Below are 25,032 nucleotides of genomic sequence, written 5' to 3' on the forward strand. Positions count from 1 at the left end.
GATCCCAGGGAAAAGCAAAAACCCTTTGGCTTTGACAGCCACCGCCACAAGCTTTCCGCCTCTCTAGCCTTCCTGGGTGCTAGGAGCCGGGACCTGGATTATGGTGGCCTGAGCAGCCGACGCAGCCGCAGGAGTCGGCAGTCCCTGTTGGTCTCCACGCTGCAGAGACCGGCTGGAAGATCCCGAAAGCTGCGGGCTCGGATCGCCATGCCCGCCCCTCCCAGCCCCCGGAGGGGCCCAAGCCCCCCGCTGAGGCTGGCGGCCGCTGTCTAGATGTAGCTGGGTCCAGGGTCGCCACCGTTCTCTCCTCTCGTGCGCTGCGTATTTCTCCTACCCACTCTCCGCCGCCTGGACCTGGAACTGAGTGAGGGGCCTTCAGGTTCTGCAGTTCTGATGCCTCCAAGGCCGCTTTCCTGAGAGAAGCCACCACCACCCAGACTTAGGGGCAGGCAACAGAGACAGTCGCCAACCGGAGCCACAAGGCCCGGTCTCACCATGGCCCCGGCGCTGCGCTGGCTCCTGCTGTGGGTGGGCTCGGGAATGCTACCTGCCCAGGGTACCCATGTCGGTATCCGGCTGCCCCTTCGCAGCGGCCTCGCAGGGCCACCCCTGGGCCTGAGGCTGCCCCGGGAGACCGACGAGGAGCCCGAGGAGCCCGGTCGGAGAGGCAGCTTTGTGGAGATGGTGGACAACCTGAGGGGCAAGTCCGGCCAGGGCTACTACGTGGAGATGACCGTGGGCAGCCCCCCACAGACGGTAAGGTGGTCAAGCCTGGCAGCCCTCGCTCTCGCGTGGTAGAAGGGTGACAGGGTAGGGGTGAAGAAGGCTGCCCTGCTAAGATGACTTGTTCGGTGGGTACAGCAGGTCGGGGCCCCTCCCAAGCTGTTCCTCCAGGATCAGGCGTCCCAGTCCCAGGGCTGACTGCTCTCCCCCTACTCCCACTGCCCCATCCAACCCCCCAGGAAAAGCACTTCATTGGTGGCGCCTGACCCCGGGGCCCAGGGACAGGGACACTGTAACAGGTGTTTGCACCCTCTGGCTCTGGCCAAACTGGAGTCTCTCATATTCCATCACCCAGCTCTCCCCTTCTGTAGTGTTCTGGGGAATCTAACATCCCCACCTTCATCTTGAGAAGTCAGGAATCCTGGCACCAGTTGGATTAAATCAGCTCCTTATTCTCAGTCTGAGCTGCCACAAGCCAGCAAAGTGAGAGCCTTACTGACATCCACATTAACATCCAAGTCCCAATTGACTCTGGCCTCCCCCAGTCCCTTCCTCCTCTTCTACCCCCAGCCCCCACTCTCTACACTCTAGCCCCTCCCCCACCCATGCCTCAGAACATGGCCAGAAGGGAGCTGAACTGAGTCTGAGGAATTCATAAGCCTAGGGAAGGAGCCAGAGCCCTCTTGCAAAAAAAGGGTTCCGAGGTGGAGGGGCATGCGACCATGGGGAAAGCACTTTTCACTGTCTTTTTCTCATCTTTTCTAACAATTGCCAAGGTACCTAAGGTGGCTGGTGGAGGTTGTGTCCTCTGCCTGTGCTGACTGGGAGTGCGGACTTGAGTCAGCTACCTTCCATGTGGGGTTCCTGGCTGACCTCTGAGTGCATCTGCTGCCTCTGTGGGCGAGTCTGGGTACTGGTGGCTCCTGTGTGTCACCTTGATCCTGTATTTCTCTGTGAGCTACCCTCAGTGGCTCCAATATGTGTCCGCAAAGCTTGTCCATGGAGAGTGTGAAAAGGTGGGAGTGTGTTTGGGGTCAGGGAGGAGATAGTCACGCTTCCGTTAGCTCAGAGAGTTGGCTATGGAAGAACCACAAACCCCCACTTTCTTGTTACCTGACCGGAGCCAGCCTTGCTGAGTCCATGCCACTCAGGCTTGCTTTGGGGGCTCTGCAGTCCTGCTCTCCCCCCACTCACCCCTCCTCTTTCCTGTGCACCATAACTTCCGAGAAGTAGTATGGAATCTATGTATGGAAGCAAAGCCAGAGCTAGAATTCAGTCTGAGCCAACAGAAGGCACGATGTCAGGGAAGAGGACACGTGGAGACCTGGGATGCTAGTGACGTGATATGCAACTTCACAGATCTGTGATACAACCAGCAAGGACTTTAGGGTCAGACAGGCCAGGAATCTGGGCTCTGCCTACCACCCTCAGCTTCCCTTTCCCAGCTGTGTGGCCTTAGGCAACTTATATAACATCTCATTGGCTATTGCCTTCTCTTTAAAAAATGTGGGGAATGAGATCTCCTTTACAAGATAATTGAGAGGATTAGGTGAAATCATGGGGGGGGGGGGCGATCCTAGAAGAAATCACTGAGTTAATTGACCTCCAAAAAATATTACCTCCTTCTTAACTGGCCGGGCCACCTTTGTCTCTTCTGGACTCTGCAATGAGGCATAAACTCTAAACCAATGTGTTGAATACATGTGGAACTGGGGACCAGTTGCCATACTTCCCTGGTCCCCTGAGATACAGTGTAGGTGCTTCAGCCCAGCCCTTGGCAGGTAGTAGTTGTTCTGGGCTAATCAGTACCTACCTCCCCACTCCCAGCTAGAAGCTAGAGTAGGGGCCTGGGGGCTGCACACCAGCCCTGGGAACCCTGAGTAGAGAAACTCTGGCTGCACATGGCTCTGACAGACCCTAATCCAGCCAGCCTCTGCTCCGTGGCTATTTTGTTCCTCTCCTCAGCAGCCTGTGAGAAGGATGAGCAGTCTCCTTACCTAATGGGACTATCAGAAGCATGGAATGAGAGCGAGGATGGTAGAGTTCTGCAGATGAGGAGATGTGGAATTTGGGGTGGTACCTTCCATGCTTGGGGGGGGTCTAAGCTACAAAGAGATGGAAGACACACCTCTGCACTAAAGGCTTTGAAAAGAAAGTGAACTAGAAGTACTCTTTCAAGGTCATTCCTAGCTTTGATACAAGGTCTGTAGATGCCTGTCTTTAGAACCTATTAACCATGACCCTGCCCTGGAGCCTAAGAGGCAAAGATTCTGGTGTCTTAAGCTTGAAAGACACTGACATATGGCAGTACAAAGAACTATGCTGAAGGTAGGGTTGACGCAAGAGACTTCACAGAGTAGGTGTGCACTGAGCGTGGTCCTGGAGGATGGAAAAGAATGAGTGCCATTCCCAGTCAGGACCTGGCACATCTCCCAACACGCTGTAATTGCTTCTTACCTGCTTCCCACGCTAGCCTGTAGACTACGAGAAACAAGAGATGAATGAGAGAATGAGTTGTGTGTTTGAGCTTATGCTTGTTTGTTCAGGAGACAAGAGAAAGCCAGGCCAGTTGATATTACAGGTTTATGCTGAGACCAGATCAAGTTGGGTAAATAAAACAGCCAGAATGTCAAAAAGCCTTAAATGTCAAGCTATATGGTTTGGACTTCAGCTCTGATAGGGAAAATTGAAATCATTTTGACTGGAGAATGATAGAAAACAAGCAAGCAGATGTCTGAATTTTAGGAAGAATGGAATATGAAGCTACAGGAGGCAGGAAGCTCACTTAACAGTTCAGGAGCAAGGTGCTGTGGAGGAGATGGTGTGAGGCTGTGGTAAGAGGGAGAGAGGAAGGAGGCCAGGATGCTAGGAATGTCACAAAGTAGACGAGCAGGCTTGTGACATCATGTGAAGGGTGGAGAAAGCATCAGAGGTGACTCTGGGATTGACATGGGGTGAGTTGAAAGCAGCAGACCGTTGGTGGAATAGGATAGTGGACAGGAGGCCATGGTTTGGCATGGATTGTTGTTTTAATTCAGTCTGCATATTTTAGTTTGTCCTGGTTTGTTTGCTTTGCTGCATTCCCCCACCCCCACCCTCACCTTGCTGTGTAGCCCTGGCTAGACACAATTCATGAACCTTCTGCCGCAGCCTTCAGAGTGGTAGGATTGGAAGTGTATGCCATCACACCCAGCTTCTTATTTTTTGTTCTGTTGGTTCGCTCATTTTTTTGAGACCTGTGTAGATCTGGCTGACCTGAATTTACCATGTAGACAAACTCAAAAGATCCACCTATCTCTTGTTTATTTGTTCTTCGTTTCCGCAAGTATATATAAATATGCACACACACACACACATACATACATACATACACAAACACACACACACTCTACGTTACTCACAGCTTTCAGAAGAAGAAAGAGACTCTGAGAGTTAAACACTTAGTCAGGTGGTATGTGAGTGAGCTGAGACCCTGCCTTATTCTTTGTTCCTCCTACAACGCTGTTGTCTTGAGTTGTCTGCTGAGAGCAGCCCTCCACTGTCATTCTCCTTTACAATTCTGTAGTGTATTATAACTATTGTCGGTTCCTTCATCAAGTTACAAACTCTTGGGACTAGGGATGTAGCCCAGCGGTTGCACACTAGCCTAGCACGCACATGGCCCTAGGTTCATTCCCCAGCATCACAAAACGTAAAGTTCATATTCTCTTTCTTGCACGTTTATTTAGTTCGTTAGTGTATGTATGTGCACATACCACAACCTGCATGTTGAGGTTAGAAGATAACTTGTAGGAACCAGTTCTCCCCTCCACCGTGTGGGTCCGGGGACCAAACTCAGATAGCTTGTCAGGCGTGGCTGCAAGTGCCTTCACCCAGTGAGGCATCTCACCGGCCCAAAAGTTCACATTCTGATATGAATGATAATCTCCAGCTCAGATACCTGCTGAGTGAATATGAGCTACAGGACATTTAAACAGAGCTGTTAACTGGACCTGTAATCTCAGCTCCTTAAGAGGCTGAGGCAGCAGGACCACAAGTTCCAGACTTCCCTGGGCAACAAAGTGAGTTCAAGGAAGTTTGGGTAATTTGACAAGACCCTGTCTCAAGAAAGAAAGAAAAGAAAAGTGAGGGTGGGCTAGGAATATAGTTAAGTAGTAGAGCACCTACTGCCATGTGTTCAAGCCCACTGTCAACTGATGTAGCCTAGGCTGGTTTCAGGTTCATTAGGTACCTAAGGATATTCTTGAATTTCTGATTCTCTTGCTTCTATCTCGCTGGTAGGATTATAGGTCCACACCTGGTTTTAAGAGGTTGCTGGAATAAACCCAGGGATTTGTGCTTGCTAGAGAAGCTTTCTACCAAGTGAGTTGCTTCCTCACTCCCAAACTGGAGTTTATCATGAAGAAAAGGTTTTAACCATATATAGGGGTGGGACACACTAGCAAGCCCAGCACTTGGGAGGTAGAGGCAGGAGGATCAGGAGTGAAAAGATAGCTAGCCTCAGCTACTTAAAAGGAAAAGGAGCCCGGTGGTGGTGGCACATTCTTTTAATCCCAGTACTCAGGATCAGAGCCAGGCAGATCTGAGTTTGAGGACAGCCTGATCTACAGAGCACGTTCCAAGACAGCTAGGGCTACATGGAGAAACCCTGTCTGGGGAAAAAAAAATAAAAAGGAAGGAAAAAATGAGCGATGTATACTTTTTAAAAAGGAGAGTAAGGGTTATGGAGATAAGTCAGTCAGTAAAGTGCTTGAGGGCCTGAGTTCAATCTCCAGGGCCCACATTAAAATAAGATGTGCATGGTGGTGAAGGTTTGTAATCCCAGCACTGGGGAGGCAGAGAAAGGCAGATCCCTGGGACTCACTGACTAGCCGGCTCAGGCTACTCAGCAAGTTCCAGATCAATGAGAGAACAGTTTCCATAAAAAGTGTATGCCCGACCCCTGGCCTCCAAATGGATGTGTATGCACTCTGGCTCCTTACTGCTGAGGTCACAGGCATGAACCACACCTACTTAATTTTCCCAGTTTCCTATCCTGCCTCATTTTCACTTAAAATGAGAAGATGCATCTCATTGCGATAGGATAAGCATCATTGACCTTACACTGAAGAATAATGGAAGAATAATAAAGTCAGTTCAGTATGATAAATATGTATTGAGCAACTGTTAACATGCATAAGAGAAATGCCTTTGTGTGTGCACAAGAAAGGGTCCCAGCCTTTGGAGAGATTATAGTTTGGTGTGAAACACAGACATATAAACCTCAGGGGTGACCAAGAACAGTAAATCTAGGAAGTGCACAGAGCAAAGTAGATACTTCTAATAGTGTATAGGCTCGATGTTCTGCTCTACGGGGAGAGGTGGGAAGGGATGCTGAGGAAGAGGTACATGAACTGTGCTGAGAAGCTGGAAGTTGTGGGGATGGAATTGGGCCGTTCTGGAAGCAGCTGGCAGGCCTCATAGGCCTAGGAGAGAGATGGTGGTGTCTAATTTTGGTTGCAGGAAAACAGCTTTAGTGTGGAGGAGGGCTTGGATAGGGTAGTGTGTGAGACAAGCATCTGTTAGGAGACAAGGGCCTGACAAGGGAGGTGGCAGTGAGGGAGAAAAGAGGGAAGGTCTCCGGATGCTAGCAGTCACAGTTCAGTTCAAGCAGCCCTGCTCTGTCCCTGTGAGTTAAGGGGTTAGAGAAAGGGCAAGGGAGGGCTTTGTTTCCTTTTCCCTAACCTCTCAGCTTGTTTGTGTAGGTGGACAGCAAAGGTGCAAGCTTTTAGTCAGGCAGTAGTGACCCATGCCTTTAATCCCAGCACTTGGGAGGCAGAGGCAGGCGGATCTCTGAGTTGGAGAGGACAGCCAGGGCTACTCAGAGAAACCCTGTCTCAAAAAAGAAAGAGAGAGAGGGGGAAAGGAAGGAAGAAAGAAAAAGAAAAAAAGAAGGACAAGCTTTTAAAACCTGATATGGAGGAGCTGGAGAGATGGATCAGTGGTTAAGAGCACTGTCTGCTCTCCCAAAGGACCCAAGTTCAATTCCCAGCACCGACATGACAGCTCACAACTGTCTGTAATGCCAATTCCAAATTCCAAGGGATCTGTCACCTTCTCTCTAATGAAAATATAATGAAATTAAATAAACTATTTAAAAATAAAACCTGATAGGAAGCTGGGCATGGTGGCACATGCCTATAATCCCAGCACTCAGGGAAATAGAGGCAGGCGGATCTCTGTGAGTTCAAGGCCACCATGCTCTACAAAGTGAGTCCAAGACAGACAAGGTTACACCCAGAAACCATATCTCGAAAAACCAAAAATAAGTAAATAAATAAAGACTTGATATGGTTTACCAAGTACCATATTTTCTTTCTTTCTCTCTCTCTTTCTTTCATTCTGTCTCATTCTTCCTTTCTTCTTTCTTTCTTTCTTTCTTTCTTTCTTTCTTTCTTTCTTTCCTTTTTTTCTCTTTCTTTCTTTTTGGCCAGGGGAAGTGGTGAGACACAGCTATCCTAGAACATATAGCCCAGGCTATCGTAGAATTTCCTACACTGCCCAGCCTGACCTGGAATTGGCAGTAATCCTCTTACCTCAGCCTCCAGGGGTTGATTACAGGTGGGGCTACTGTGCTTGGCTTCCATAGTTTAAGGATAAGGTCTAAGTATTAGCATGCTCATTTTGGTGATAAGAAAACTGGGGCTGAAAGAGATTAAGGGGGTTTCATGAAGTTACTCAGCTAGGATGAACCTAGCTGGAGTTCACGTCTGCATCTTTTGTTCCAAGTAGTAGCACTAGGTTAATTTCCATTTTATAGTCTTGAACATGTAAATTGACTTGGGAGATGCTGGTGAATTGTCCTTATGAGTGAACCTGGCAACCACTGGGCACAGGCATCTGGGAGGTAGGACTCAACCAGTAGACTTGGGAATCACCCCACAGAGTCAGAAAATGATCTTGTTCTTTGAGAGAATAGAGAGAAAAGAGGATGATGACTGGAGGAAGAGTATTAGGCATAAACAGGGAAGGAAGGAAGCCATCAGAAATAGAGGCCTTCCTGGGCTGGGCTACCGTTGGCATCAGCCCTTCTTATCTAAAGAAAGATAGGTTCATTTGAGAAAGGGGGATGGTGAGAAAGATGTCCTCTGAGCATTTCTAGACAAGTCTAGTAAAAAGCAAAGCAGAAAATTCTAGTTGAAAATCCAGGAAGAGATCTTCCAGGGAAGCCCCCATGAGAGTCTCTTTCTGCTGTAAGCCATCTCTCTGGGGTGACTGAGCAAAAGCCAGGATGCTTTCCTTGTCCCAGAGAGAGGAAGGCATCCAATGATGTTGGTCCAGCATGTCCTTCTGGTTCTTAGGAGAGTGAGATGGGTGCTCTGAGGAAGGATGTTGAATCGTTAGTCTCAAGAGCATTCAATGATGTTGGTCCACCAAGTCTTTTTTGGTTCTTAGGAGAGTGAGATGGGTGTTCTGAGGAAGGATGCTAAATCATTTGTCTCAAGAGCACTCTGACCCAGGGAGTAGAGGCTCCTAGGCTGTTCTTTCAGACCTTTAGGACTTACATGGTTGTCCTATCTGCTGCCCACTGTAACTCACTGTTGGACAGGATGGCTGTCTTCTGCTGGGATCTCTCCTCAGGGTCAGTGACCCCCCACCACTAATTCCTTTTCAGGGCCTGTGGAGATTTTGCCAGGGAACACAGAAGGTGAACCTTAGCTTTCCCCTGGTGGGTGAGCATGACTCAAAAACCAACAAGGAAATTGAGCTTATGCTGGAGGAAGGACTGAAAAAGATTTTCAGTCAGAAAATCAGGACTCAGACAGATTCACTCTGTCTGGCAGAGAAAATCAGGTAGCTAATCTCTGGTCTGAGGAAAGGTTTTCCAGGTGGGTTCTATAGAGAATGAAGGTACAAAAGAGCCTAAGGGTTGGGGACATAGTTCCGGTAGATTACATGGTTAGAATGTATGAAGCCTTGGTTCCATCCTCTGTTGGAGTGATCTTTTTATGTACTGTGTAAAGATTGTCCTTATATTATTCAAATGCTGATTTCTGTACCCAGAGAGTTAAGTACAGGCTGGACTTTGGTACTGTCATTTTTATGAAGCATCTCCTGCCTTAGTATTTTGTGTTCCATCACCTTCTGATTGACTGAATAAAGAGCTATAGAGGCAGGAGAGAATAGGCAGGACTTCCAGCAAAGATAGGAACTCTGGGAAAGAGGCACCAGAAGATTAATTTACAAGACACAGAGGAAGCCGGACATATAAAAATGAAGAAGAGATAATGAACCACGTGGCAGAACATAGAGTAATATAATGGGTTAACAAGTTATAAGAGCTAATTGGGAACAAGAGTAAGCTAAGGCCTAAAGCTGTTATAAATAAATATGTCTCCGTGTCATTATTCAGAGCTGGGGTGGGCATAGGAAATCCACATGGTTTTAATCCCCAGCACCAGGAATAAAGTTTAAAAGCCATCATGTCAATTAGACATATTGTTTTTTGATTCTGTCACCCCTCCTCAATGGGGCACACTATAGATACCAAAAGAATTGGCATGGAGGCTGGAGGAAATGGAATACCGTGGCCAAAGACAGATGGGTGCACCAGATAAGTTTGGTTTGGGGGTGAACCAACCCCTTTAGGATCCCTTAAAAAGCCAGCCTGAGCTGGGGTGAGCAATGCTTGTACCCAGGAACCAGCTACTGCCTGGAGAGCAAAGAAAGCAGAGGATGTAGCTAGAGAAAGAAGTCTGTGTGCCTGGGGTCAGCTACTTTGTTTAAAGTAGGAGGGAGATGAACAGGATACAGTGGCAGGGCAGTCTGAGGCAGGAGGGAGGTGTTGGCCATAGGCCATTTCCAGCTGCTGACTCCAGGCTCCTTGTGCCCTTCCTGACTCCTTCTCTCAGGGTTGGATATGCATCTACTGAGGAGATCTGATGAATCTTACTTAGCAAGGGAGGGATGAGACCAAGCAGGCCTGGAGCAACCATGGCTGCTCTGAGAACCACAGAGCCCCAAGGAGATTCAAGTTACGTGCATGGGCATGGTGGGCTGCAGTTGCCACAGCCACTTCGAGATCTGCTAAGGCCCCAAGTCTGAGCATATTACCTGTCATCTGTAGGGCCACAGGGACCCAACTGCAGGAAATGAGAACCACTGTCAGTGTCAAAAGGCAGCCAGTTATGGTGGTGCATGCCTGTAATTCTAGCACTTGTGGGCTGAGGCAAGGGAATTGCCATGAGTCTGAGGTTTATTCTGGCCTACAGAGAAGTTCCAGGCTTGTCTTTTCTACAGAGGAAGACCCTGTCTCAAAAAATAAAAGTGACAAGAGAAGCTCCTTGGGAGTGACTGGTGGTCAGTCAGTAGCTCCAATGTCAAGGGTTGTGGGATTTCATTCCCATATGTTGCGTAACACTGGACAACAGACTGCCAAATTACAATGACTTAAAATGGAAGTCATTTTTCAGCATTCTGTGGGTTGGCTTGAGGTCCTCCTGTTTTGAACTTACTCATGTGGCTACATACAGCTGTCAAGTCAGCTAGAGGCTGAATTGCCCCAACCTGCAAGGTTTTTGGCTCCATGAGATCCTTGAGGCAAGACTTGGGCCGCCACACAGACTCACTGATCAGGGTACTAAGACCACAGTCCCAGTGTGCAAGCGCCTCGCTAGCACATCCTCTGCTGATGTCCCACTGGCCAAGCCCAGAGTCACTGTGGAGGGAATGACACAAAGGCTTGTGAATCACCAGTGTACCACACACTTCCTCTCCAGACGAGAGGGACCAGAAGGTCACGAAGATGAAAGGCCACTCTTAAGGGTTGGTTAGTCTGTGGAAGCTGGTACTGGCTTTATGGCTTGTTTGTAAGAATGTCACGTTGCTCATACTCCTTGGGTCTGTTTCTTTCTCCTCAGAAAGGAAGAAAGCCTCTCCCATCTCGGCTTTACACCAAAGGCTTGTTCTTGCTTAATCCTCAGCTCTGAGGAGCACACAGAAGAAAACAGATGTCTTCTTTGGAAGGAAGACTTGGTCATAGAACCTCTGCCCTAGAGGCTTGCGGAAGCTGCAGAGCCTAGGATAGGCTGCTAGGAACGTTTGTGGGGAAGGGGAGGTTTGTTTTATTCTTTTGTCATATTGTGGACTGAACCCCAGGCCCTTGTGCATGCTAGGCAAGCGCTCTATCCTGAGCTAACCACTAGCCTACATTGAAGATTCTTAATTATAGTCTGGAATTGTTCAAAAGTAAAAAAAAACACACCATCTCTCCAGGCCAGGGGACAGAGGCTCTAGAAAGCTCCCTTCATCCAGAATATTCTGAGCTACCCCGGCTGTGAGGGTTAAGCCCCGTCGGATTGAGGAAACCCAGAGCCCCCCTTAAATTTGCCAGCCTCACATTTACTGCACCAGTTAAGATCTATTGCTGAGCACAGCTGAGTGAACCTGGCCAGGTGTGCTTCTCCCTGTGGGCCTTGTTAGCTCTTCCCTAGAAGCTGCCTTCTCTCAGAGGTCCCCAGGAGCACCTTTGTTTGTTAAGTGATTAACAGTGACCTAGTCCTGACCCCAAGTTAGATCTCCTGGGCATGGGACTCCTAGGTCTCCCTAGGCCAGGGGACAAGGCAAGAGAAAGCTACAAATACAGGTGGGCTGAACCTAGCCTCATGTCAAGACAAGGGGATGGGTAAAGAAAGGAAAGCAGATCATAATACTAAACAGCTGTTGGGAGCCTCTGAGGGAATTTCTCCCGCACTGTTCAAGAAACCTTTTTCTTTTCTTTTTTCTCAAGAAACACATATTGCCAACTTCTAGGATGCCCAACTAAGGCTACACTGAGGATTTAAAGTTCTTAGACACAGGGAAGGTGAGAGAGAGGCGGATGGTGAGGGAGCCTATAGTTAATGTTACAGTTAAGGGAATGGACCCTGGTCTTCCTCCTCAAGGAAGCCCTGTATATGCTGAGGCTTAAAGATGAGGAAGGAGGACACAACCAAGAGGATGGTCCAGGCAGAGCCGTGGCCAGTTCCACTCCCTCTGTGGGAAGGGCCCATGCAGGCAGGAGCAAGTGAGGTGTGGGGCTTTGAGGCTTGCCTGAAGCTGAGTGTGCAGGCGGGGTGGCTTGGAAATGCCCTGAAAGTGTGCAAGCCACAAGTTTTAGTAGTAAGAGGCGCCTGCTGTCTTAGGAGGGTGATTTGGTCACATTTGACCTTGGCCACAGTGCAGAAGACACGTCAAGATAGTTGAGATTGGAGGCTGGAAAGATGGTTCAGTGGTTTAAGAGCGCATACTGTTCTTGCTGAGAAGGTTCCGAAGGTGAGATTGAGAAGCCCTGTGATATCCTATGGTGAGATGACTAGCTGGGCCAAGGGGTGGCAGAGGAGGTAGGAAGAAACAGACAAACTCTTTGAAGGATGGGTGACTGGACAGGCCTATGAGAGCACTGGGGACAGATATGAAGAAGGCGTTTGAAGAGACTCTGAGGTCGTTGCCTTACAGAACAGATTGGATGGTGTCACCACTTACTAACACAAGAACACTGAAGAGGACCAGTGAGGTTGGCTTTGGGTATCCCTGCTTAGAGGTGCTAATGGGAAAGTGTACTGGGAAAGGAGCCAAAGCCAACCTGGCAGTGTGAGCCTGTGAGGGGACAAGAGAGGACTTAAGAGGTGACAAAGGGAGTGATATGAAAGCTCTCTCTTGTATTTGTCTCTGTGAAATCATTGGTAACTGTAGTAAGGGCTGCTTGATAGTGGCGGGATGGAGGCAAACCTACTTTTAGAATGGGTTGAGAAAGAGTGGGAGGTGAAGAAATGAAGACAGCTTGGCTGAGAGCTCAGGTTGTGAAGAGAGGGTAGCTGGAGGCGGGTGTGAGATTCGGGAGGGGTTGTGTTGTTTTTAATGAAGAGACTCGGCATTTGTAAAGGCCAGTGAGAAGAATTCAGATTCCATGGTGTCAGGATGGAGGAGTGGGAAATACATGTAGCATGATGGCTGAATTAGCCTGAGGGAAAGAGGATCATGTCTAAAGTGGGTGCTTAACAATGGAGCAATGAGGGAATTGTGTGTCCCCAGCCCAGATGAAAGCTGGGGCCTGGGCCAGGAGAATGGGCTCAGAGGCTGAGGGCAGGAGTGGCTGGGCCAGCCTCAGGCCCAGGATGGCTAGGGTAATGGGCTAAGGAAGACTGGGGTGGGGTGAGACCTGGGCCCTGGAGGTTTCTGCAGCTACTCTCCACCCCCAGCCCTCACTAACTGCCTTGTTTGGCGATGAGAGTACTGGGTGGCTCAGCTCCTGCCTCAGGCCTGCACCAAGCTGAAAGAGAGGCTGCCAAGACCTTCCTAGGGGGCTCAGTTAGAAACGTTGAAATGCGGGCCCCCGGAAACCACTTCTCAGCAGCAGGACCACATGCAGAGGAGGGACGACCAGACATTGCTGTGGAGGGAGTTCAGTGTCTTCCTGGTTTGTTGTGGAGAGGGAGAAGCAAGAGCAATAGTAGTCTGAAGGCCTGGAACACAGCATGTGGGGGCTGCAGGGGTGAGGAAGGTTGTTCTTTCTTGGACTTAGCCCTGTCTGAAAGAGACCTTCCTCAGACCAAGGAGTAAGTCTGGGACTGGAAGGCAAATGAGTACCTTGTGGTACCGAAGGGAGCAGCCTGAAGAGGGGAGACAGGCCTTGGACAATGGAGTCCCTAGCTAAAGGCTGCTTTCTAGTGTAAAGAAGTTACCAATCTGCTTGAGCTGGTCTCTACACACATTCTAAGTAGTCCTTCCCATGCACGCTGCAGGGACTTGTCAGGACGAGACCCATTTCTGGTACTAGGAGCTGAGCCCTAACGGTACAGAAAGGGGTCCTGAGAAGGGGAGTGCAGCCTTTTAACCATTAACCCAGTTGGTTGAAATCTGATGTGTGGAGCCTTCCAGCTCTATTGATTTTCTCTGAAAGCACAGCTGTTGTTATCTGGTGGCTGCCCAGAGACCAGGGAGAGGAGGGGGAAAGGGAGCAAGGAGAGAAATGGGAACCAAGCCAGGAGTGGAAGCTGGGGAAAAGGTCTGAGGCAGGGTCCAATGGTTGGCTGCCCATGTAGAGGCTGCTTTGGAGTGGTCAGGAAACCTAAGCAGCCATTGGAAGCAGTCAGGCACTGCTGAGCCTGGAGTAGCAGCTGGGAAAGGAAGGACCTGGCAGACAGGATAAAACAAGCTCAGAGGAGCATGGGGACCTGCTCAAGGTGACTAGGTCAGAGCTCTGCTGACTTCACTGAGAAAGGAAGGGAAGGCCCTGAGGCCAGGCAAGTAGCTGAGGTGCCAGCCTTTGGAGGTCAGAGAGATTCCATTGGCAGACTGCTGTTTCTTCCTGAGGACAGGGCCCTGCCTTTTCCCTGGTCCTCAGATATAGCAAAAACACAACGGTCTGGTGTGGCTGAAGGAGGGCCAGGCCATTTAGAGCCTTACCATACTAGGCCTGCTATGCACTCTGTACTGGATGCCAATCAGTTTTATGAAGATAATTTATCTGTGAGGTGGCTAAATGAGAAGATGAGGAACCCTCAGACTAAATTTGCCTCTGGAGAGGATAAGATTGAAGGTTGTTTGTGTGGTAAAGAAACAGGGCTGCTACAGCTTGAATCTAAACTGTGCCCAAAAGGACCATGTGTCTTCAGCTTGGTGATAGTGACAGGAAGTTAGGTAACTGGTGTTACACTCCAGGAGGGGATGTTAGAACTTCGGCTGGCTCCTTTCTCTTCCTTTGTGTCTTGGCTGCTATGAGATGAACAGGTCTCCTCTGTCATATGATGTACTATGTCGGCACATCCCAAAGCAATGTGGCCTGGTGACTACAGACTGAAATGTCTGAAACCCTGAGCTCAGCAGTAGAGGTTGGGAGAAGGGGGCTGGCACATGGTGGCACATGCTTGTAATCTCAACACTCTGGAGACAGCGATAGAAGAAAGGTCAGAGTCATTCTCAGCCACAGTGAGCTCAAGAGCCAGCAGCAGCAACTAGAAAACCCCAAATAAGCTTTCCTCTTACTTTTAGGGTTGCTCTTAGGTATTGTATCACCATGATGGAAAGCTAGGACAAGTCACATAAGGAAAGGTGAAGTTGGGGTGGTCTGCACATGCATAAACTTCATGACATCATAGGATGCACACATTGCCAGGGTTTGTGGGCAGGGCTCTTGGCTCTGAAATATCAAAAGGTTGCCTACTGGACATTTTTGTAAGTTCAGGTGAAAGGATCAGTGACTTTGACCAGTTTGAGCTCAAAGCTCTCTCCAAGTTTGAAAAACAATTTAAAAACAACAACAACAAAAACCCCAAACAACCCTTACCGAGGTGGGTGACCAGATAGGAAAGGCTGTCAGAATTTTAAAAAAATTTTTAGTTAAGCGACTTCTAAAATTAAAGATGAGTACAAGTAACCAAAAGCAAATGAAGACTACAGTTTAATGAGTTTTTCCATGTATTTTAATGTTCTCTTTGGTTTCTACAATTTAAGGAGAATAGTTCAAACCTCTTTCAAAAGAAAAAAAATATTATTCATTTCACTAAGAGGACTCAGTTACAAGAAGAGCAGGGGACAGGAGAGAAGAGATGCTAGGAGAAAGAACTACATAGCAAGGAGTTCAGACACCCCTGTCTGTACACCCTTAGCCATGGGACTCCTGGGTCCCCATTCTTTCTGACAATGGTACACATAAGCTTAAGTAACTCAGACAGAGCAGAAGCCATATTATTGGTACCTCAAAGACACCTGGGTACTAATGTGCCCTCCCCCATCTTTCCTTGCCAGTGTCAGCTCCTCTCAGAAATAGAGAGGATGACCCAGGCTTCCTCCTGGGAAAGTTAGGGAAAGGGAAGGGGCAGGTGCCGAAGATGGAGTGGATCAGCTACGGCAGAGGCCACTTGATGGCAGAGAAAAATAGTGTAGCTCAGATGACACAGGCAACACTCACATGACATAGACAGAAGCAAGTGCAGTCTCTGAGGCCTGTGAGGACCCCCAAAGTCACTCTGTGGCCTTGGTTCCAATGCTGTCAGCCTGGCTAATCTTAGTTCATGGGAAGTTCCAATAGGACCACAGGCCAGTGAGTCCAGAGCCATCTGTCTTCAATGTCTTTTCTCTCCCCTTTCTCTTGACAGCTCAACATCCTGGTGGACACTGGCAGTAGTAACTTTGCAGTGGGGGCTGCCCCACACCCTTTCCTTCATCGCTACTACCAGAGGCAGCTGTAAGTCCTGGGGATGGGTGAGAGTGGGGGACTCTCTGAGGAGTGAGAGGGTGCAAGAACAAGAGACTTCTTCCTACTAGGGAGGGGGAAAGCAAAAAGAGGCAACTGGAGCCAGGGGGGAAAAAGTAGTATGGGAAAGGGGCTGTTGAGGGGCAGCCATGAAGTGCTTCCATACTGACATGGGGCAGCTTCCCATGGAGGGGGGAGGGGAAGGGAGCAGCCCTAAGGCTCCCAGAACAGAACAAGAACCATCTCATTCTCTCTGTATATGGACAGGCAATAAAGCCGAGCTTCACCCATTGTCTACAGTTTAGAAGGCTGAACAGGTTATAGTGGTTTGTGCTCTTCACTGTATTCTCATCTGGGGGCTGCTCTGAGTAGTTACCCATGATTTACACATGATGAAGGAGCTGTGGTGGTGTATATCAGTCATCCCAGCATTTGGAGAGACCAGTGTAGGCTATATAACAACTCTATCAAAAAGCAAAAACAAAACAAAACAAAACAAAAACAAAAACAAAAAAAACAGGCGGGGAGATGGCTCAGTGACTAAGAGACCTTACTGCAAAAGCAAGAGGACTGAGTTCAAGTATCTAGTACCCACTTAAAAGCCTGGCGTGGCTTGCATGCCTGTAACCCCAGCACTGGCAGGCTGAGACAGAAAGATTGAGCAGCTCTCTGACCAGCGTAACTGAAACAGCCAACTTTAGGCACAGTTAGAGGCCCTGTCTCAAAAAACAAAGTGGAGAGCAATTATCCTCTGGCCTCTGCACGCACATCTGTGCACACGTATGTGCATACACCACATACAACAAAAAACTTACTCTTCAGTTTTAAAAAGCCAAAATATATGAAGGAAAGAGTCTTTCATGAGCCCTCACTGAAGGACTGGAGAGATGGCTCAGAGGTTAAGAACACTCACTGTCCTTCCAAAGGTCCTGAGTTCAATTTCCAGCAACCACATGGTGGCTCATGACCATCTATTGTAAGATCTGGTGTGCAGGCAGAATGCTATATAAATAATAAATAAATATAAAAAAAAAGAAAGAAAGAAAATGAACCCTCACTGAATTGCCTACTGTGCCACCCTAAGTGCTACCGGCTGGGCTTAGCTTGGTTGTGGGAGGTGGGCTAGAATGGGTTTTTAGGAAAGAGAGACAACAAGGAGTGATATGGAAGGCTGGTTATAAAGGCAGAATGAGGATGTGGTGAGGAGACATCTTGTGCTTGAGGCATGTCTGTGCAAAGACAGGAGGAATGTGTGACCTCCACACAGCAGAGGTTTACACCCTAACCTTGGTCTTGTAGGGAAGTACAAGCTGCTGTTCTGTTTCCTCTTTCCCTAAGAACACAGTGTGGGTAAAATCAGTGCAAGGACACTCATTCCCAGTTTTCATCTAGGAGCATCACTACCCAGCATTAGTTACATAACTAAAACACAGGTAAGGGCATTCCACAGCAATGATTCCTCTTGTGGTGGATTCCAATGCCTACTCTGCTGGGACGTTTGTTCAGATCTCTGTAAGTTGGTACATGGCTTCCACAGACAGTCACTCTGCTTGTTCTTCCTGTACCACTCAGATGGTACCATTGGGCCCCAAGGCAGCAACAGACTCAATGGCTCCCTTTCTCTGGGAGCATGCTGGAAAAGGGGGGGGGGAGATGGGATGCCCAATGATTGTATTTGCAGCACACGCAGGCACAATGCACAAAGCCCATCTTGTTCTTCATAGGCCTGAGCTTCAGGTCCAACAATATGGAGACAGGAGAGCAAGGCCCAGTAGAGCTCCCCTCATCCATCTGCAGGCTTGCCTTACATTCTGTTCTGGGTGATGTGTCTAGGGCTGTTCTGCTAAGCAGATTCTAGGATGCTGTAAGGGGGCATTTGGGAATATATCTCATGACACATATCCATTTGTAGCTTTGCAGACATAGATCTCTACCTCCTTTTTACAGGTCCAGCACATACCGAGACCTCCGAAAGGGTGTGTATGTGCCCTACACCCAGGGCAAGTGGGAGGGGGAGCTGGGCACCGACCTGGTGAGCATCCCTCATGGCCCCAACGTCACTGTGCGTGCCAACATCGCTGCCATCACTGAATCGGACAAGTTCTTCATCAATGGTTCCAACTGGGAGGGCATCCTAGGGCTGGCCTATGCTGAGATTGCCAGGGTGAGAGAACCAAGGCCTGTCACCTGCATGTTGCTCACTGCATGCCACACAGGAAGGAACCTGAGAGGGGAAGGATAGACTGAAAGGGTGAACATGGGACTGAGAGATGGCTCAGTGGACATAGTGCTTACAGAGCAGTCAAGAGAACCTTAGTTTACTCCCCACAGTCTACATTTTAAAAAATGCTTAAAATCCCAGCTCTGGGAAGGCAGGGTCAAGTAAATCCTGGGGCTTGCTGGCCATTAAGCCTAAGCTGACAGGCAAGTTCCCATCCAGTGAGAGACCCTGACTTAGAAACCAAGGTAGGATGCAGCTAGAGAAATAGCTCAGCACTTAGGAGCACTTGCTGCTCTTCCAAGAGCACCCACATGGCAGCTCACAAGTACATGTAACTCTACTTCCAGGGGACCCAATGCCCTCTTTTGGTCTTCAGAGGCACCAAGCTCATGCATGGTGCACAGGAACATAGGCAAGCAAAATACCCATACCCATAAAAACAAAAGTTTTTTTTCAAGACAAGGTTTCTCTGTGTAGCCCTGGCTGGCCTTGAACTCACTCACAGGGATCTACCTGCCTCTGCCTCCTGAGTGCTGGGATTAAAAGCATGTGTCACTACCACCCAGCATAAAAACAAAGTAAATTTTAAAAGAAAACAAGTTAGGGCTGGTGAGATGGCTTATACACAGACACACACACACACTGGCACATGCATACCATACAGGAAGAGAAGCAGCTATGATAGGTAGAGGAGAAGGCTGTCTTATGGCCTCATAGCATTTGCTTGTTTGTACTGCAATGTCTCCTACCCTTGCTCAGCCAGATCTCAGTACTTCATTGGTCTTTCCTGAGGAACATCTCCAAGTTTTGACTTTCCCCCTGAGTACAGACAGGAAACTGACCTCTGTCTGGTAAGGCCCCTGTTGGAGGATTTACTCCTGTGTTTTTCTGCCACAGCCTGACGACTCCTTGGAGCCCTTTTTTGACTCGCTGGTGAAGCAGACCCACATTCCCAATGTCTTCTCCCTGCAGCTCTGTGGTGCTGGATTCCCCCTAAACCAGACTGAGGCACTCGCCTCAGTGGGAGGGAGCATGGTGAGTATGTCCTCAGAGGGACCATGTGCCCTCTCCCTCAGGGCCAGGATTAAGAAACCCCTTTATATTCCCAGTCCCTACTTCCCTCTTTTCCTTTTTTCATCCATTCATTTCTTCCCTGCAATTAGGTACATTTCAAAAGAAATGAAAATTAGACCTGTTAAGATTACTGTCTGACAGTCTGAGAACAGGTATGTTACGGTTGTTAAGAGTATGTTAAGAGATGGTGTCTGGAGCTTCAACTGACCCAGAGCTCACCGTGTAGACCAGGCTGGCCTCAGACTTGCAGCACTTCCCTCCTTCCAGTTTCCAAGTGCTGGGATTATAGGTGTATGCCACCAGACTCAGTTCAAGCCCATTTATTAATTAGCACAGTAACCAGAGATTCTCCAACAAGCAAAGAAAACTTAATGAAACCAGCATATAACCAATTCATTCCGCATTTATTGTGCTAGCTTAGGTTAAAATAACTTTCTGTCAAGAGCTATGGGATTTTGATACAAATAATCCTGATATGTCTCTTCTCCTGAACACATTTAAGAAACTAAAAACTGCCATGCTTGGGGCATGATGGGATTAGAAAAGGTGGTATGGAGAGAATCTTGCCCCCCCCCCCAAGGAATGGCTGGTCTTATTACCTGGTTTTGGGTCATAACCTGCTCTCCTTCAGTGCTAAGACATAGGTGTCTGCCTCCTTTTCTCTTAGATCATTGGTGGTATTGACCACTCGCTATACACAGGCAGTCTCTGGTACACACCCATCCGGCGGGAGTGGTATTATGAAGTGATCATTGTACGAGTGGAAATCAATGGTCAAGATCTGAAAATGGACTGCAAGGAGGTAACAATGAAGGGGATTCAAGGTAGCCCCACAGTGTGAATCATGAGGTTGGGGGGAGATGTTGGAGGCACAAGTCCTATGGTAAGATTAGGACTGGGCCAATTCAGAAGTTTAGCCATCGCACAGCAGTCCCTAAGTAAAGAGCAGGGCCTGGCAGAGCAGCTACAGAGCCTGGGCCATGGAGCTTACCGCAGAGTAGTGAACACAGTGAAGGAGGCCTTTGTGGACTCTAGTCACTGCCTTTTATGGCCTCAGCTACGTCTTTTGTAAAGCTGTAAGGTAGGTCGGGGAGCCCTGCTGTTGGAAGTGCCTTCAGATTCTTTAATACTGTGTGCCAGTCTCATCTATGAAGGAGAGATAAAAGTAAACTTTCTCAGAGACTGTGAAGGTCAGAGCCAATATACAAAGTGTTAGTCCCTATGTTTTGACATACCCCAAACATTTGGGGTCCTTTCCCTAGATTCTTTTTCTTTTTACATTTACTAGGGGTGGAGATGGGGTATGTGCCACAGCTTGTATATGGAGGTTAAAGGACAATTTTCAGTAACTACTGGATCTCTTTGGGATTGAACTCAGGTCACTTGGTAGCAGAACCCTTACCTGCTTCCTTTTCGGCTTTTTGAGACAGGGTCTCATGAACCCACTCTAGTCTCAGACTTGCTGTGTAGCTAAAGATGACCTTGAACTCCTGGTCCTCCTGTCTCTGACTCTCATATACTCTACATGCATATGCCTCTATCAGTACTAGGGCTCAAACTGACTAGGGCTTCATATATTCTGAGCCAACCTCCACATTATTCTGTATGTTAGCTGAGAGTAACTACAGAAAAGTACTGGAAGAAGTTACAAGGCTTTTTTCTGTTGGTTAGATTTGGAGAACAGCTACCCACACAAGGTAGTGAAGTTTGTACTTACCAACTGCCTGGGATCTGCCAGGAACTACCTAGTGCTTTCAGCGTGTTGATTTATTTAATTCTTATGATAACTTTTGAGGCAGGTACTGTTATTATCCTCAATTTAGAGAAAAGGAAACAGGTTCGCAGAGGTAAAGCAACTTGCCCAGGGAGGTACACATACCAAATGTCAAATCTCCGATGCCAACCTTAGTAGGATGCCTACCTGTCAGATATACCCCCTCCCAACTTGGTGTCAGAAAAGCTCTTCTTACCCTTTGTTCTCCTTCCCAGTACAACTATGACAAGAGTATCGTGGACAGTGGCACCACCAACCTTCGTTTGCCCAAGAAAGTGTTTGAAGCTGCAGTCAAGTCCATCAAGGCAGCCTCCTCGGTCAGTGGACTAAGGATGAAACAGTATCAGAAGTCAGTGACAGCCATACTTCTCAGCAAGCACCAAAGATGTCTATGTGTAGATCCTTCTACTCAGAGGACTTAGGAGCTGTTGTTGGTCTGTTGACTCAGCTGATACCTTTTCTTTTCTTCTCTTTCCTCCTCTCTTTTTCTTTCTTTTCTTTTTTTAGGACAGGGTTATGAATGTAGCCCAGGTTGGCCTTGAATTTGGCAACTTCATGTCTCGCCTTCCATCTTCTGGAATTATAGACAGTGTGAGCTGCCATGCCCAGTCACCCTTGCACAAATTTATGACCCCAGTATCCCACTTTCTTCTCCCAATCCTTAGACTTCAGTTTACTTTTGCCACTTTGGAAAATTCCCTGGAAAAGCAAATAGTGGTACTGTCACTGCAATTATGAACACAAGAGGAGAGATGGGGAGACAGGCCAATTCCTCACATTCCTCTCTTGTCCACAGACGGAGAAGTTCCCAGATGGCTTTTGGCTAGGGGAGCAGCTGGTGTGCTGGCAAGCAGGCACTACCCCTTGGAACATTTTCCCAGTCATCTCACTTTACCTCATGGGTGAGGTCACCAATCAGTCCTTCCGCATCACCATCCTTCCTCAGGTATGTCCCAAAGCTGAGGCAGTGGGGTGCCAAGAAGACAAAGTATGTAAAGAGACATGGCTTGCTATGATATGACAGACAAATGTCTGGTGGTAAGGGGTCTTGGAGAACTCAACATCTCAGGGCTTGAGGAAGAGTGAAGTACGAATGGCTAGAAGGTAGAGAAAGGCAGGAAGGTGGAATAAGACAAGCTCTTACCCTGTGACTGCTTACTTCTAGCAATACCTACGGCCAGTGGAAGATGTGGCCACATCCCAAGATGATTGTTACAAGTTCGCCATCTCACAGTCATCCACAGGCACTGTTATGGGAGCTGTCATCATGGAAGGCTTCTACGTTGTCTTTGATCGGGCCCGAAAGCGAATTGGCTTTGCTGTCAGCGCTTGCCATGGTAAGGAGGGTGCAGGTATCCTTGCTGTCAGCAGCTGGGATACCTACGTCCCTTTTCTGGTTGGGAAGCAGTAATAGTTGCCCCTGGCTAATCAACCGTGTGAAATCTGGGGCTGAGACTTGCTCCGGTGAACCCTGCCCTGTGGGCAAAACGTTATGGGAAACCGATAGCAGCCATAGCTTCACAGGCTTAGAAACCCTAGCTGCAAGAGCTGCTGGCTGCCCACAGTAAGGCTGAATGCTACCACAGAGAAGTGCCAGGGCTTTGTAGTTGGATTTTCATGGTGACAGGTAAGTCTGCTACATGTGTAAGGGTAAGATTTTGGTTAACTCATAACTGTTGACATTTTGGTATCACTTCCAGATGGGAAAATAGGAAAGCATTGCAATTCCCAAAATCCTGGAAGCACTGGCTTTCCTGCCCACTGCTCACTCTTTCCAGGAAGGGCTCTGCACAGCCTCACTTGGGTGGTTTTCCAAGGGGTCCCTGTCAGGAAGCTCTTTCAATTGTATAACCCAAACTGCTCTATGACAGTAAGCGCTACCAGTTCATCTCCACCCTTTTTCCAGTGCACGATGAATTCAGGACGGCAGCAGTAGAAGGTCCTTTTGTTACACCAGACATGGAAGACTGTGGCTACAACATTCCACAGACAGATGAGTCGACACTCATGACCATAGCCTATGTCATGGCTGCCATCTGCGCTCTCTTCATGTTGCCACTTTGCCTCATGGTATGTCAGTGGCGCTGCCTACGCTGCCTGCGCCATCAGCACGATGACTTTGCTGATGACATCTCCCTGCTGAAATAAGGAGGCCCATGGCAGATGACAGAGATTCCCCTGGACCACATCTGGGTGGTTCTCTTTGGTCACATGAGTTGGAGACATGGATGGTACCTGTGGCCAGAGCACCTCAGGACCCTCACCAACCTGCCCAATGCTTCTGCCTTGACAGAAAAGAGAAAGCTGGCAAGGTGGGTTACAGGGCTTGCACCTGTAGGAAACAGGCGAGGGAAGAAAGCAGCATTCTGGTGGCAGGAATACCCTTAGGCACCTCAAACTTGAGTTCAAAATTTTGCTGCTTGAAGCTTCAGCCCTGACCCTCTGCCCAGCAGCCTTCAGATTCTCCAACCCAAAGTATTCTTTCCGTCCTTCCAGAAATACTGGTGTCATACCCAGGCTACCTGGCATGTGTCCCTGTGGTACCCTGGCAGAGAAAGGGCCAATTTCATTTCCCTGCTGGCCTAAGTCAGCAGAAGAAAATGCAGTCTGCCAGTTGCTTTAGTGAGAGGGACTGCAGAATCAAGCCTACACTGGTACAAAGTCTGCTTCTTGAAATAGACACAAACCAATGCCATGCAATGTTTGTACTCTTGGGGGCAGTCAAGATGAGGACAGACAGGACAGAGACAGAGGAAGGAGTTGGTAGAAAACCTAGGAAAGGCAGAAATATAATCACTTTCTAGTCCCAAGTTTAGACTCATCTTCAACACAGAAGCCCATCTGGACTAAGAGAGGTGCCATTCCCCCATGTGTCTGTGGTTGTAGTCTGAAATGAAATGAGATGGGGAAAAGGGCTTATTAGCCAAAGAGCTTGTTTCATGTTCTTTTAAAGGAACAGTGCTCACGAGAAAGTCCCACTGGACAGATGAATTCCTACCTTGTTAATTCCACCTGCCTCTACCTGCTTCTTCTACATGCTAGGTGGCACCGAAGTGTCCCAACCCTGAGGTTCTAGGTGCCCTCTGGGACAACAGTTAGAACACTGCGAGGCTGGGGATTGTCTTTCCAGCATAGGTTCATTCCAACCAAGGTGCTAAAAGGAACAGACAGGAGAGTTCTCCTATCTGCTCCACAAAGGCAGAACCCTGAAGATTCACTCAGCAGGTATAGGGCTGATATCTTTGCCTCTGCCTGGATTTTATTTTTATTTTATCATTCTTGCCCAGTGGTACAAAGTGGTAAGAACTTTATGGATACTGAGTGGGTTCATTACTTTCTTGCCCTGATTAATAGCCCCTCTATTTATTTGGCTAAGACAACATCACACATCGGCTAGTATTAAACCGTGAATGTAAGAGAGAGAGGGCTTTCTGGCTCGATGTCATTGCCTTCAGTATCAAGGCTGCCTGGAGAAAGGATGGCAGCCTCAGGGCTTCCTTACTTCTCCTCCTTTCCTGACAGAGCAGTCTTTCTGTCCTGCTCTCTGCTGCCCCTCCCAATAGTACATGGGTTCCCAGGCTGGTTCTTGGGCTAGGTTGTGGGGGCCACACTCCCTTCTTCCCTGTCAGTTCTAACACAACAAACATGAAACCAGTGTTAGTGGGAAGAGCTGAATTTTCCAGGGATACGCACTGCATCTTATCCCTATATGCTCTACACACTGCTTTCAGGTGGGGGACCTGCCAACCATGGAATTAGCTGATGGGGGAGAAGGAGATACTAGCAGGGCCTCTGGAGTTGCTGGCCCCAGCCAGCTACCCACAAGCCATAAACTAATAAAATAAGAATGCTGAGTCACAGTTTTTCAGCTGGGTCCTCTTCATTGCCCTCACACTGGTGCTGCTCTGGCTGAATGGGAATACCCTACACCCACAGACTGCCAGGAGGATGGAGACTGTCCACTTCCAGCTCAAAACTACAGTGTAAATAAGCTTCAGGATCACACCCAGGAAATGAAAACGCCAC

At 48.4% G+C, this 25,032-nt stretch overlaps 1 protein-coding gene across 1 annotated transcript; it reads left to right on the forward strand.

Annotated features, from left to right (window-relative positions):
• On the forward strand, nucleotides 1-24,866 carry Bace1 (beta-secretase 1). Its single transcript, XM_021639744.2, has 9 exons — nucleotides 1-756; nucleotides 15,840-15,928; nucleotides 17,885-18,101; nucleotides 19,056-19,193; nucleotides 19,900-20,034; nucleotides 21,222-21,323; nucleotides 21,803-21,952; nucleotides 22,172-22,343; nucleotides 22,913-24,866. Exons 1-9 carry the CDS (start codon nucleotides 496-498, stop codon nucleotides 23,152-23,154), a joined length of 1,506 nt encoding a protein of 501 aa, XP_021495419.1. The 5' UTR covers nucleotides 1-495; the 3' UTR covers nucleotides 23,155-24,866.
• Nucleotides 24,867-25,032: the final 166 nt, after the last annotated feature.

The sequence above is a fragment of the Meriones unguiculatus genome, chromosome 1 (assembly GCF_030254825.1).
Source record: "Meriones unguiculatus strain TT.TT164.6M chromosome 1, Bangor_MerUng_6.1, whole genome shotgun sequence".
Classification (NCBI taxonomy): domain Eukaryota; kingdom Metazoa; phylum Chordata; class Mammalia; order Rodentia; family Muridae; genus Meriones; species Meriones unguiculatus.